Consider the following 14,581-nt stretch of genomic DNA (forward strand, 5'->3'; position numbering starts at 1 on the left):
TGCTGTCAACAGAGACTGCATGTCACTGCTGTCAACAATCTATAAAAATAGGAATGGGAATTAATCTCGCTGTAATGCTAACAGGCGTTACAACAGTCCAACATGGCCAGGTAGCTAAATGCTGCGAATGCCTGAATGTGCTGTGTGTGTTTTATTTTTAGCCTCTGTTGTTCAACCCCTCCGCCCACACGTTCATCTCTTTATGTTCACGGTGTGCAGCAAATCCACAAGTCCACCATTAGAAGTACTAAAAAGTATTCTGAAGTCTCCTTTTTTAGAAAAGCTGGAGTTTGATCAGTGCAACTGCTCTCTCATAGCGTCTTTCTTTCCAGTGTTCAATTTCACATAACATTAAAAAGTCTTTAATTTGGCTTTATTTGACCCTACACCATGATGGACCATCAGCTTCCAAATATGGGCACCAACACTGCACAGCTTTTGTCAATCGCTGCCTCAATCCTTCTGCTCCCAGTGCATCTATGGAGAGCCGAGCCGGGCCAAACCGAGCCAGTCCAACAATGATGGCAGAGGGAGGAGACAGGAAGCTCTGACTGACACGCTGCTGAGCAGAGATAAGAGCAGGTCCCACTAAATACTGGAGTCAAGGGAGAGAGCGAGAGAGAGAGAGAGAGAGAGAGGGATGGAAGAGGGACAGGAAGAGGAGGAAATGGGGGAAACAAAGGGGAGATAAAGGGAGTTAGGGAGGGGAAAAGGAAAGGACAGTGAGGAAACAAAATGAAAAAGAGAGAAGAGAGAGTAAACGCTAAAAGGGTTAGAGAGAGATTATTTTCACTGTGTTGTTGAGATACAGCTGGACTGAGAGGCTTTGCATTGGCCTAGATTCTCCTCAGACCCTGTCTGCCTGCCTGTCTGTCTGTCTGTCTGTCTGCATGCCCTCCTCACTGGATCCAACACTGATGCATAGATGAGGCCAACATTATCAGAGCTCTGCCTGCACGGAAAACATCTAAACCACTAAAATATACAAAGAAGAGTAGAAAACAACATAATGTCCACAAACACTGTGGCATTTAAAGATGTTTCACATGTTCACATGCACATAGTGCTCATAGCTATTATGTTTTATTAATCTATTCAAATTCTTAATTAATTTTGGTCACCACAATATTAAAAAGACCATCATTCCAACATTGTTCACCGTTTGAGGATGCAGCAAGAGACATTTTACATAACACAATTCACACACACACAAACAGATGCAAAAGTGTAGTTTAATGGTCGTACGTTTATTATATTTCCTGCAAATGTTCTGCTGCTCTTTGGCCCTCGTCGTGCACATAAATCCTGAGAGTAAATCTCTGAACCTTCAAAGCTTCTCAAATTGTTTGATAGAGTTTAGCCAGTTTATTTAGAGCTGGTGTAAATCTTAAAGATGCGACTGTCAGTGCTCACACACATGTTCTGCCCCGAACTAAAGCAGACGTTTGGAAATCACAGCAGCGTGTTTTATTTTTCATGTTAGACATGGAATTAATTTCCTGGCTGGACAAAGTCCTGGAAACGTACATAAATTGAATGTGTTTTGTTCTGAAGGCTAATTTGATATTAATTACAAGTTTCTAATTAGTCTTCTGCTTTAAATGTCACTTACCACACCCAGTGTTTCATATGTATGTTCCTTTTTCTCCCCTTGGATTTTCAAATACATTTCTCGATAATTCAGTGTTTTGTTTGGGACTTTTTCTCTCTGCTGTTACTACGTGCTGCTGCTGCAGTGGAATTTCCCTGCGGGGATCATTACTGTTCCTTGCTATCTTTTCTTATCTCAGTTGTTTTTTGTTTTTTTTAAAAAAAAAAAAAAAAAAGCCAGGGTCGTTTCTATCTCCATTCAACCGCACATAAAAATGATGAAAACAGAAAATTCCCAGTGTAGAATGGGGACAACATATCCTGCACATCGTCAGCCCTTCGTCTGCCCTCTGTGAGTGTCCACACGAAGGAAAAACTCTGCGTGAAAGTTTTCACACTGATAAAGAAGCACAAGTTTTGGAAATGATTACATTATAAATAAAGGATGAGGTTCTTCTTCTTCTTCTTCTTCTTCTTGGCTTTATTTCTGGCTGTGCAGAGCATTTGGTGTGCCGCTGCCACCTTCAATTTACATGCCTGGAACACATTCATTCATCAAAGTGACACAAATTTGGAGCAGCAGTAAAAATTCAATGATGTGAGTTACAAAAGACACAAAAAGTGCTGTTTGAATGTTGAATAAGCGTGCTTGTATTTTATGTTTGCACCCTTTTTTGTTTGCTCACAGTAAAACGACCTCCTCTGTCCTCAGCTGAAACTCACCTGTTCTGTCCGTGTGTGTGTGTGTGTGCAGGGACGACAGAGCGGGTGTGTCTGATTCAGGGGACGGTGGAGGCGCTGAACGGTGTCCATGACTTCATCGCTGAGAAGGTGAGGGAGATGCCTCAGAGCACCCAGAAGACAGAGCCAGTCAGCATCCTGCAGCCGCAGACCACCGTCAACCCAGACCGCGTCAAACAGGTCAGTGTGACCGCCTCTCCTGTTCAGTCCTGTTCCAGGAAAACCAGGTATGAGCCCATACCTGCAACATGTGTGTGTGTGTGTGTGTGTGTGTCTGCATGTGTGTGTGCCAGATCTGCCTCAGCTGGAAAGAGGGAGGGAAGTGTCTGCCTTTGGAACGAAAAACTGTGTGTGTCCGTGGTCCAGTTTTGATTTTCTGTTCGAGTGAAACTGAATGAGGCGAAAAACAACAGGGGACCATAGAGACACGTAAACAGAGGCGGGAGGGAGGGAGGGAGGGAGGGAGTGAAACATAAAAAATGAGACGAAAAGAGCAACGAGAAGATGAGAGCGAATACGAGACAATTAAAGAAAGGATGACAAGAAGGGAAAAGACAAAAAGATGGGTGGAGGGAGAGAAGCCGAGAGGAGAAGCAAAAGGACGCAGAGTGTGAGGTGTGAACATAGAAACTCCACATGAGGCATGAACATCAACACACACACACACACACACACACAGTTTCTGTTTCTGTCTTCTATCCTCCCTGTCTTCTTGGACCTTGTAGTTATTGTCACGCATCAGGTCAGAGGATGAGTTCTCGTTACTGACTTAATTCAGATTGTCACGTCACAGCAAACGTGGCGTTTAGGGAACGACGTTACGTTATATTCATGTATTCTGCTGATGTGACCCCCCTGGCAACGAGACTCAACAGTCAACGGTTTTCCTCTGAATCGCTGACGCCCAGAAACCTCCTGAACGCAGCACAATAACGAGAAGCTGAGAATACACAGGCGGAGTGTGTGCACGTTCAGACACAGATCCTGCACATTATGCCTTTGAGCGGGATTATAACTGTGCCATATGTGTGTTTCTAACAGCTGAGTCGTTTTAGGCTCCTTGAAAAATCTCTTTCCAACCTCAGTGTTTGCTCTTTCCAGTGTTTCTGGAGCTTTTTGTTTGTACAAATGTGTGCAGTTTGTTTCCCAGTCCTCTCAGTGTCCCCCGTCCAATTTGCTTGCCAGGTGTGTGGAGACAATCAATGCGTAGCTGTCGTATCATAGACGACTGCTGGAATAACGGGTTTAATTTGCCTAAAAAGATATCACCAAACGTTCTGCAAAGTGAGAGCATTCGAAGTGAGACAGTTTGTTTTTGTAGGTTTGGGTTGAAGGCAGAAAGTTTTGTTCAGCGATTTGGCAAAATGTTGTTTAATTTCAATAGTTCATATGAAGCTCATTCGGCTGCTGATTGTACAGCCAATACCTGCTGCACAATGGAGGACAATTAGTGCGGCCATTGATTATGATCCCAATCTGTTTAAGTGATTATCATCGCTCTCGCTTCATGATTGCTCGCTATTGATTGGTCAGGTCTGGCATTGTTTCCAACTATTGACTGTTCAGGCTTGCTAGAGGACACACACACACACACACACACACACACAATGTAGTGGCTTTTAGAAAATTATATGTTGATTTCAAGGTTTAAACTAGTTTCCAAAATATTTTAAACATTAAAAATAGATATTAAATGAAAAGTGAAAGATAGAGTTGCATGTGTTTTCCCCTGCTATGATTTCTCTGTCATAAGCAGAATTTTTAGGATTGGCAGAGGAGAAGGAGCGCTACACCTTTACACTTCTGAATGATTACAGTCATCACACACACTCACACACACACACACACACACACACAGTCCTCAGAGGTGAATTATACATAATTAATCTATACTTGGTACAAACACACACACACACACACACACACTCAGTCCTCATGCCCACACACTCTCCAGAGCTGAAGTGTGTTCGCACATATGGTGTCTTGTTCTCTGGTGCTTGTAAAGTTGATGTCTTGTTCTATTTGCTCTAATTTTTATTCTTCTGAGGCTGAGATTGTGTGCCGTACTGTGTACCCTAAAGTACGTGCCGCTGTAAGGATATTACAGCGGCATGTACCTGTTTCACACCACCTTCCTGGGCGTCGCATTCAGCCAAGAGCTTTCGGCTTTCAGGGGTGCCGTAAAAAAGAATAAATAAGTTCTAAGAGAATAAATGTGGAGGTTGTAGGGTGGTTGACAGGAAACCAGAGGAGATTCCAGGAAGTTAGTGCTCAGAAGCAAACATATATACTGTATATATATATATGATAAATGAAAAACAAACATCCTCATAAAATGGTGTCATCCATTTTAGATTTTGCGCAGATTTTTTCCACCTGATTCCAGCATTAGGGCTAAGCTAAGCTAACCTGCTGCTGGCTGTGGAGACATGTTGTATATTTACAAAAAGAGACAAACGCTTCCTTCAACAAAGCCACCAGGCATCAGTTCATGCTCCTCCATACGGACTGAATGGTGAACTCTTTGTGTCTCAGCATCAGGAGTGTGTGAGGCTGACTGACAGTTGAGTTATGCCGTTTTGGATGAGGCGAGCAGCCGCAGGGAGACAAGCAGGCTAATCGCTGCTGATATTTAGACACTTAGAATAGACGGCGAATCCTCCTGTTGCTCTTTAGGCTATTTATACCACGTAGGAGAGGAGACTGAATGGATTTGACGACACACATCAGATACACACATGTTCACACACATGCACACACCAAAATAACCTCTTCAGGCCTGCTGGACACACAGAGGCTGTTCAAAGCTGTGAAAGAAATTCATTTTAGATTCAATTTAATAACGTAGCCACGAAAAGCATAAATATTTTCAGGCCACAGGAACATTGTGCTGCAGTTTAAAATGTTTTTTGTAAGTTATGGTAAAATATAAAGAAACAATTTGGTGCCAAAGGCTGATTAGGAACATATTTAATTACACTTCCTTTAAAAGGTAACCAGTTACAGATTAATTAAAAGTAAAAGTCCTTTTGTTTTGCTGCCTCAGTAACCTGTGACAGCACAAACACAAATCTTGTTCTGCCAAATGTGTTTCAAAGACTTCAGAACTTCTTTGTGAGAAATGTTTCTTGCACACTAGCAGCTCAGTGAAAATAATTCTTTTGCACAGGCAGTATGAGGGGCTTTTTAGATTTTCAATGTCTAATTAAAACAAATTAGAAGCACATAAGGAAGGAAATGTGATAGAACAATGAAAGGAAAAGCAACATCACACACACGCGCGCACACACACACAGAAAACTGAGAAGTCTCAGAAGACCCTCAAAGAGTTTTGAAAGCCTGACTCTCACTGTGCAAACACTTTGTAACCAAGACAACACAAACTCACTCTGATGAATGGACCACATACAAACACACACACACACACACACACACACACACACACACAGACGCTGACATACACACCATCATGCATTGCACATGTGTGCCCCTGAAAGATGAATCGGTGTCCTGTGTGGTGCAGCCGTTGATTGTCTACTGTTTCAGGTTGTGGATAAAATGCCTTCTTCTTGGTCTGCTTGTCAAGAGAGCGGCTGTTGCAGCATGTGTTGCTGGTCTCTCTGGTTAACCCCTGGGACGGAGACAGAGGGAGAGGAGATGTTTGAAGGGTGTTTGTGATGTTGTGAGAAAGAGGAAGGGAGCTGAAACAAGAGACTGGGAGGAGGAGGAGGGTTGAAATGGACAGAGATGACATAGAGACAGATAGACAGAGAGGACAAACGGAGCCAAAAAACCAGAGCCTGGCCGGCTGAGTGGGTGACTGAAAGCTGGAAGCAGATCTGAACTCTTGTTAGCGACAGCTGCAGAGTGACGGAGAGCCTCGCTGGAAGAAGCAGCTGCTGATAGAAAGAAAAACAGAGCAGCGACGACACTGACAGACGACACGCCGCACTCCAAGGCCACATTACAGGACAACAGACCCACGAAGAAGATGATTTATGAGCCGAAGAAATTCTTCTGCCGGCTCTAATGAGGGCTGACATGACTGATGGATGACAAGAATTTATTGAGGGATTTTATTACTTTTATTATTCTGCTTTTGTTTACGCCCTTCAAATACACTAAAACATCATCACCCCATTATGTTCACACTGCAGCACACTCTAATGTTGCACTACACATTAGAGCTTCATATTTTGGGCGCTAGGAGCTCTCAAAAAACTGACCGACAGTATTTGATGGATGCACAAAATGTTAACAAAGGTACTTTACATTTGTACACATACAGAGTTTGCTGGTATTTTTGGTGAGCTGTAAATTAAGTCTTTGAAGAGAAGCAGTACATAAACATAAAGCAACGTAACATGAAAGCCAAAGCACTCAGGAGACCTCCGTTCCATGTTCATGTGTAATGGAGTGAAGCATCACCTACTTGCTGCATCAGTATCATCTTCACATTGGCAGTAAAACATGGCCTCTCGTCTGTTATTGTTGCATTATGGTGTTTGGAAGTGAGCGTCAGCGTCGGCGCTGCGTCCCCCGTGAGATCAGCTGTAAATGGCCTGTGGTTTTGTTGTGGTATTATTCTGGGGCTATTTTTGGCCCGGGCTGGCCTGCACTGGCCTTTATTCAGGCTGAAAGCTGCTGCACCACTTTGGCGTTGTTTAGCCGTAACGACAACAGCGCTGGACAGTGAAAACACTCGCACACAAAGACTCTAGGCTGGTTGTTTTCCTGGCCTCTCCCTCCCACTACTTCCTGCAGGAGAAAGGGACCATTTCCTGTGACCTTTCACCTCCAGCACAAACACCTGTTTCCTACTTCCTGTTTTTGCCTTGCTGCACAGGAAGTGCGCCATAAATGTCCGGAAAATGTACAGTCTGGCTCACTTTGTGCGCCAGATGATGAAGAGGTGGAGTGTAAGACTTAGCTGGCAAGAGAGAAATAATTCAACTTCATCCAGAAAATGAGTCAAACACACCAGCAGTCAGGAAGATCTGTGTTGTTGTTGTTGTTGCTGACCAGTGAATGAAAGACGGTTTAATTGCAATTTATTCTGAAGAAGCTGAAGTCAGGGGAACGAGGTGAGGAAACAGGGAGCAGGGCAGGTGTGGAGGGAAAGGAGAGCTGGTTAGGAGTGCAGGAGGAGGGAAACATCATGCGGTGATTAATTCTCTGCAGGTTCATCATAACAGACACCCACATTTACAGTGCGTCTGTCTGCTGACTTGTGATCAGGGTTTTACACTCCTTTCTTACCTTCTTACATAACATTTTATCTTCTTTCCCTGTCAGTCCTGTGATTTGCAGCTTCTGCCTCTCTGCCGACTCAGCAGAAAAACAGGCTCACTCTGTGTGTGTGTGTGTGTGTGTGTGTGTGTGTGTGTCTCCAAACAGTGATGATTGAGTGTCTGCATTGTCGTATTATCTCCACAGTCTTTACGCACATGAACACACAGAGAAATCACATTCAGATGTGACGGCTTGTCTTTCTCACTTCCTGACGCTTGTTTTTCTTTTTCTCATGAGGCACAAAAGTGAGGAAAAAGAAATTAGAAAAACTTTCAAAGATTTCTGCCCAGCACAGAGACACAATAGACACAAAAGAAGGGAAAGGGGACGGAAGGCAGGAATTTCGAGCCTTTTAAAGAGACATTTAATATTTTTTTTTTTACATTATCTTTAAGTACCTGCAGCAACGTGTGCTCTGCAGCTTAATCTGTTCATCCTTTTATTTTGACACTCAGTGGAAGAAGCAAACAAACTCCCTGACATGTTACTTAGTGTGCACAATGAAAGTGTTTTACTATATGGAGGACTGAAGAAAAAAACACAGTCAGGTATGATCTTATAATGTGGATTTGATAAACATTATCACAGCCATCAGTCCATTAGCACAGGCGACTGCAAGCTGAGTGTGTTCTCATTTGTGATTTACATCCAGCATAAGACGGTTGGGAGTTAGATGTGCGTAGATTAGTTTCCCACTGTTTTTATTTATTTTATTTTTTTAATTTGTTTTAAAACAGCTGTATATAGATGTTACTAAGGCCACGGTCAGAGATCATTAACCTCCTCAAAAAAAAAAGAAATAGATCTGCTTCTACAAATGTTGGGAAAAAAAAATTAACACAAGCCTACAAGTTTTCAGAGTAGAGATGAAGTGAGAGTCAGTATGAAGGATTACAGCAGCAGAGAGAAGGAAGAAGCAGGATGACAACCAGGATTAATCCTGCTGCTCAGCACACGTCTGAGGATATTCTGCTGAATACATGACTTCGCACTCAGCATCAAATGGAAATATAAGTCTGCACTCATCCACAACATTCAGCTGCACATGTTGGATACCTCAGGAAACTTTGGAGACGCCGTAAACTCTTTGAACGAGTCTTGGCTGCACAGCGTGCACTTAACGACGGAGGCAGCAGAGGGCCGTGCTGCTTCAAGGAAACACGCACAGTGTTCATCAGTTTATCAGATTCACGGTCTGAAGCAGGAAGTGTCAGCCGAATACTCGTGCATTCATTTTTTATTTACATTTTTAATGATTCAAGCAGTTAGTGAATCACAAATGTGTGCGCTTTCTGTTTTGAAATTGACTTGCTTCTTTGGCTGCATTTGGACTTTAACCAAATAAGAACATCACATTGAAATTATGTAACTCCGTGTGTGTGTGTGTGTGTGTGTGTTTGAGCACCTACAAGTACACGATGAAAAGTTTGATGTTCTCGGGAGGGAAAATCTGTTCAGCAGATCACTTGAACTGCAACATCACTGGATGAAAGCCACACTGAATCCTTCCCATGGACGTCCCGTGAATCATGTCTGAGCATGCGGTTTAAGTACAATATGTACAAGAGTGTGTGTGTGTGTGTGTGTGTGTGTGTGTGTGTCTGTATATGCGATTGCTGTCAGAGATTGTACCCCGGCTATTCTGTCAGTTATTTTTAACCTGCAGGGGGGGTTTCTGTGCTCCTGGATGAGTGGAGAAAGATGGTGAGAAAAAGGAGGGATGACGGGGTAGATAGACAGGGTGATGAACGAGAGAGACAGCATGCATGAGAGAGTGAGACAGAAGGTGACAAAGAAAGGCGACTAAGCCTGTGGATCAGAGGGAGGCAGATTAAGTCGCCTGCTTAAGACTTCAAAGTTCAAACTCCTGCAGCCTCAACAGTTGTCCTCAGTCCTCCACTCACAGTGTGTGTGTGTGTGTGTGTGTGTGAGACACAACACTGACAGACAGCCTCGTGACCTGGATGTTTGGCTGAGAAGACAGCTCGTCATTATAGCCATGACAGCTCTGACATAGTGAGGGACAAAAGAAGAATGGAAGGAAACTACGGAAAGCTAGAGGGGAAAAGAAGAGACCTCTTCTAACTTATTACACATGGAACAGGTCACACATGTGGGAATAAATCAAGGTTGAGTTGCTTAGACAAAAGTTATCAGACGTTTTCACACACGTGGCCATGCTAGAACATATACATAACATATAATAACCAATTTTAATGGGTTTTAAATGAATCCATAGTTTCTGTTGCTCATTGGGATGACCATTTTTAAAACTCAGCTGAAGGTTTTCTTGCTTTTACTGAATTTTGCTTTTTCTGCTCATATTTTATTTTTCTTAAAATGTGTGTTGTCGTGGTTGCTAACAGTTTACTTGTTTCCTTGATTGTTAAATGAGACGTTGCTCTCTCAGATTTCCATGCTTCAGTGACCTCAGCACCCTGATCCTTATCACAACTACTTGTCTATGCAGCACACACACATACACACAGAGTACATACACATTTACAAATACACAAAATGACTTACATGCTTTGGTTGATGAAGCAAAGCAAACATTTGTCCCCCTCGGCCTCGCTGCCTGTCTGCTTAAAGGCTCTGAGGACGATGGGGCAACTTTCTTTTGCAGCAAACTGTGTCGATCTCCTCAGTTGCCTTTTTAATCTTCTGATATTTTCCTTCACTTCTGCCCGCTCTGCCTGAGCGGTGGCTCTTCCCTGACCGCCCATCCCAAAAACTTGCAGCAAAAAATTTTCTTTGCTCGTTAGTTTTGTTTCTAAAGGTTCAATTATGTTGTTTTTTCTGTACCTTAATTATCGGGTTGTAATTTTCTGCCACTGGGTTGAAAAAGGTTATTTTGTGTAGCTGAGCCAGGCAGCAGGACCAGCCAAAAGCAGCTGTTTAGACGCCGCTGAATAAAACATTAATATTGTGGCATTAAAATGGAAAAACAATCTGATGTGTTAATTTATCTAAGTGAGATTTTGATTGGACAAGAGGGGCAGCATGAGGGTCACCTGTTTGCCAGGTGCTGTGAGGAGTTGAAGTTGAAGTTGAGTTGAAGAGCAGCAAGCTCACAGAATGGAGAAGGAACAGTTGCAACTGAACTCGCTGATGATGACAAACAGCTGTGCTATATTTTAAATTTGAAATGGACTTGAATTTGCCCTCTGGTTTAAAGTTGAGTACTGGAGATCGACTCCCAACTCCCCAGAACAAAAGGAAAATGCCAGGTGAAGCTCGTAAGGTCACGATGAGCAGAGTCACGTCTGTGAGCCGGCGTGGGGGTTTTTGTCCAGCGATGGTCCAGCTGTGTGGGGCTGGAACAGCCAATCAGCTGTATCAACACATAAAAGCTGGTTTTTAAAACAAAACATGAAAAAGTTGCAAAGGAAATCGTTTTCAGTGATCACTTGAATCAGTGTCTTGTTTCAGTGCCGACACAACTTTTTCAAATGCGAAAATTTCACGCCAATGTTCCCTGTTTCATTTCATGTTTGGCTTTTAGTGCCAGATTTTTTTAAAGCCAAAATTCACAGTCTCTGTTTTGGCCACATACGGCTGTTGTTTCAGAGAGAAATCACTCAGTGCCTTTTGACTTTTCGTGTTGTGAAAACAGTCAAACTGCTGGTTGAAAGGTAAATTATTAGCATTTTTGGCATTGATAAACACCTCCTCCAGCCCCCAGCCGCCCAGCAGTCAAACCATGAACTTGTTCCAAATTGCTCCCGAATCCAATCACCCCACTCTGCCGTTGACATTGATTTGGGCTTATCTGCTAAGCTGGCACCCCTGCTGAAGTCAACACTTCCCATCCGCGCTCCTTCACGGTGTTTGCCCGAGTGTATTCATGAGCAGGAGATTGGCTTTGAACTCTGACCTCAGCCCAGCAGCTGCAGCAACAGGATGTTCCAGTCAGCAGCTGGATGGACGCCAAAGCCTCCTCTCCTCCTGGAAAAGTTTCTCCCAACTGATGTAAAGCTCTCCAAGGAGAAGAAAACTACAGCAAAAAGGGAGACACCAGAGATGAGAAAATGTAGAAAAAAATAACTGAAAACTTCACCAAAAAAAGCCTTAAAGCAGAGCAGCTGGGAGGAAAAGAAAAACATGAAAGAGGCGTCACTGTAGGAGCGGCTGCCTGCACGCTGCCAACTGTCACATAATCTTCTCCTCTGTGGCGGCTATGCAGAAAGGTGCTGGGAGCAGAGGATTGTGGGTAGGTAGGACGCTGTCTGGCTGAGTCGGCCATTAGAGCGAGTCGAACCAACAGCGTCAGCTAAATAAAACCAGGACAAAGATGATGATTTCACATTAAAACGCCCTTCGGAGTGGGAACGGATTGTGTGTGTGTGTGTGTGCGTGTGTGAGTGTGTGTGTGTGTGTGTGTGTGTGTGTGTGTGTGTGTGTGTGTGTGTGTGTCTGACCTTGTACGAAGACTTTTGGTCTATTGAACACAGAGAATAGAAAGCTAAAGAGAAAGAAGAAATGAATGGTTTGAATGTACTGGAAGATTGCAGCAGCTCTGAAGGTTATATATGGAACGACAGATCAAAACCTCTTTCGATGGAAGGAGAGAAAAAACAATGATACGGAAAGAGAAGAGAAATGTGAGGAAAGAAAGCCGAGCAGGCGGAGGAGGGGTGGAGGCGAACGGAGAACCTCATTAGCAGAGAATCAGTGGGATATAAAGATGGTGGATGTGATCATTAGGGCCGGGGAGGGGGGATCAGACATCACTGTATGCTACTGTTTATCCTCCCACTTGTACACCAACACTGTACGTGTGTGTGTGTGTGTGTGTGTGAGGGAGGGAGAATATTTCAGTGCACAGTGCAGAGGATGAAAGGGTTCATGGGTAAAATCTTTTTGGCTCCCTCCCTCCCTCTCTCGCTCACTCGCTGCCTGTCACTTATTTCTTTTATCCCTCGTCTCCATTTTCACCCCCCGCCGCCGCCGCCGCCGCCACCCGCTCATCTCCTTACAGAAAAACAACCTTCCGGAAAATGTTGCCGCTCAAACAAAAATGTGCTGGAATATCTTTTCTCAAATGCAGAATTTGAACCCTGAATGAAATTTTGAGCAGTGACGAACAGCCGAGTGACGATGGCGGTCGGCAAACCTTTGACAGCACAAAGTGTGAGCACAGGATCAAGAAGAGGCTTTTACACAAACTCAGATTCAACAAAGGGATCATCAGTTCACATACTTTTAGCAAACTGTTTGGATGTTAGGAAAAGGAAAAAATGTCAGAACGAAAGCTGCATTAAACATTAAACATCCGCAATCATTCAACAAGCTCTCGTGGTTGCTCCAGTGTTACAGTATCTTAGTTAGTTAGCTATGTGTCTCAAAAATGTGCAAATTTTTCATCTGGTCTGGTGGAAAGGTAGGCCAGGGGTTAAGCAATGGATTAATAGTTTTTGGGTGGAAGTCCAGAGGCCAGCGGTAAAAGCAAAAATGTCCATTCATCCTTTCTGACAGATGTGTTAAGCCCTGCGTACACACAGTTCTGCTGTATGGATCTCAGTAGTGTAGAACTAAATAAATGACTGTAAACACGCCTTTATCAATGTTCGAATATTCATCCTCTCCACCAGTGTTTACACCACCAGATGTGGACCCATGACCAGTGTGCAGCGATGATAATGAATGAATTACATCAGTTATTGAAGGATTTGGTTTACGCTTTTTAGCGGTCATGTAGCACTGGAAGTTTTCCAAGTGATTTTGTGTACATTGCTACATTTGCTACATGATTTCATGAATACATTTCAGAGAAACGATTCTCCTAATTATTTCAAGTGCTTTCCAGTCCAGAAGGTGGCTTGACTGGATCCTCAGAGCTCGAAGCAGAGCAGAAAACAGTCGCTCTGCCCCAGCGGTGTTCTCACTTTGTTAGCACTTTGCTCTCCTCATTAATCTTCAACAGCACAGCAGATTGTAGCAGAGCCTCTGATAGCAGCAGGACGTAAACAGACGTGTTGAAGGAGCCTCGCTGTGTTCATGCCACACAGTGTCAACACTAATCAATAGAAACGGACTACAAACTTACACTCGTTCAGAGGGAAAAGATGAATGAGCAAGAGAAAAAAAAAATCACACCTGTTGGTCCCACAAAGAGACACCTCACAAACAAACACTCACAGGGGAAGGATAATCCTCTAATATTTAACTCGAGCTGTGAGAAGTGAATATTTGTCGCTGTGTGCAGGTTTGAAGTCGCTGGTATTATCAGCTGCCTCCTGAATGCCTCTTATTAATTTTCTATTTCTATGTAAATTCATCTTCCGCCCGAAAGCTGTGGGAGCAGAGATGGAGCCGTGGAATGTGGCGTGGCAACAAACAGCCGCATCGAGGCTGCCGCCACGCAGACGTTGTTTGGCTTAAAACTGCGGCAAACGCAGAGAGGGAGGGCGGGAGGGATAAAGGAGAGGGTGAGGCAGGGGAGGTAATTGGACTGGCTTTTGCATTTTTCTATTGTAAGTTGGGCTGATCCCTTTCTGTCTGGATTTTATTTTTGTTTGTCCTTCTCTTCCCGTCCTCTGTCTTTAATAGTGCACCTCCTCCTCTCGTCTCTCGGTTTGCTGAATTGGTCGACCCCTCCCTCTTTCCCTGTGAGTCTTTCGCTTCATCCCTGTGGATATTCTCATTTATCCAGGTCGTAGCTGTCTGATGTAATTGGACTTGGTTATACGCCTTTGAAGACGTTTCGCCTCTCATCCGAGCGGCTTCATCAGTTCACGCTCGTCGAGACTAGACTAGGCTAGTATCTGACTCTGACTCTCGCTTCATCGTCGTCTTTTCTTGATCAAGGCCAAGTCTTTTTACCTGCTCAGCCCTCCCTCCTCCTGTTTCTTCAGCCCACACGCTCTCTCTGTGCTCTCAGTATGAATGTTGGTCGTTCAGAAAGATGGCAGATAGCAGCTTTGTCAGGAGCCGCTCTGCAGAGAGTGGGATCAAT

The 14,581-nt window shown here is 43.8% G+C and overlaps 1 protein-coding gene across 2 annotated transcripts in view; it reads left to right on the plus strand.

The window, feature by feature from the left end:
* Positions 1-14,581, plus strand: part of nova2 (NOVA alternative splicing regulator 2) — a 77,165-nt gene that overhangs the window by 48,462 nt on the left and 14,122 nt on the right. For both annotated transcript variants that reach the window (XM_046389899.1, XM_046389898.1), the window contains one exon: positions 2,345-2,511. In XM_046389899.1, coding sequence (XP_046245855.1) covers positions 2,345-2,511 — 167 coding nt within the window. The remainder of the gene's footprint in view (positions 1-2,344; positions 2,512-14,581) is intronic.

Source organism: Scatophagus argus, chromosome 5, assembly GCF_020382885.2.
Source record: "Scatophagus argus isolate fScaArg1 chromosome 5, fScaArg1.pri, whole genome shotgun sequence".
Lineage (NCBI taxonomy): Eukaryota > Metazoa > Chordata > Actinopteri > Scatophagidae > Scatophagus > Scatophagus argus.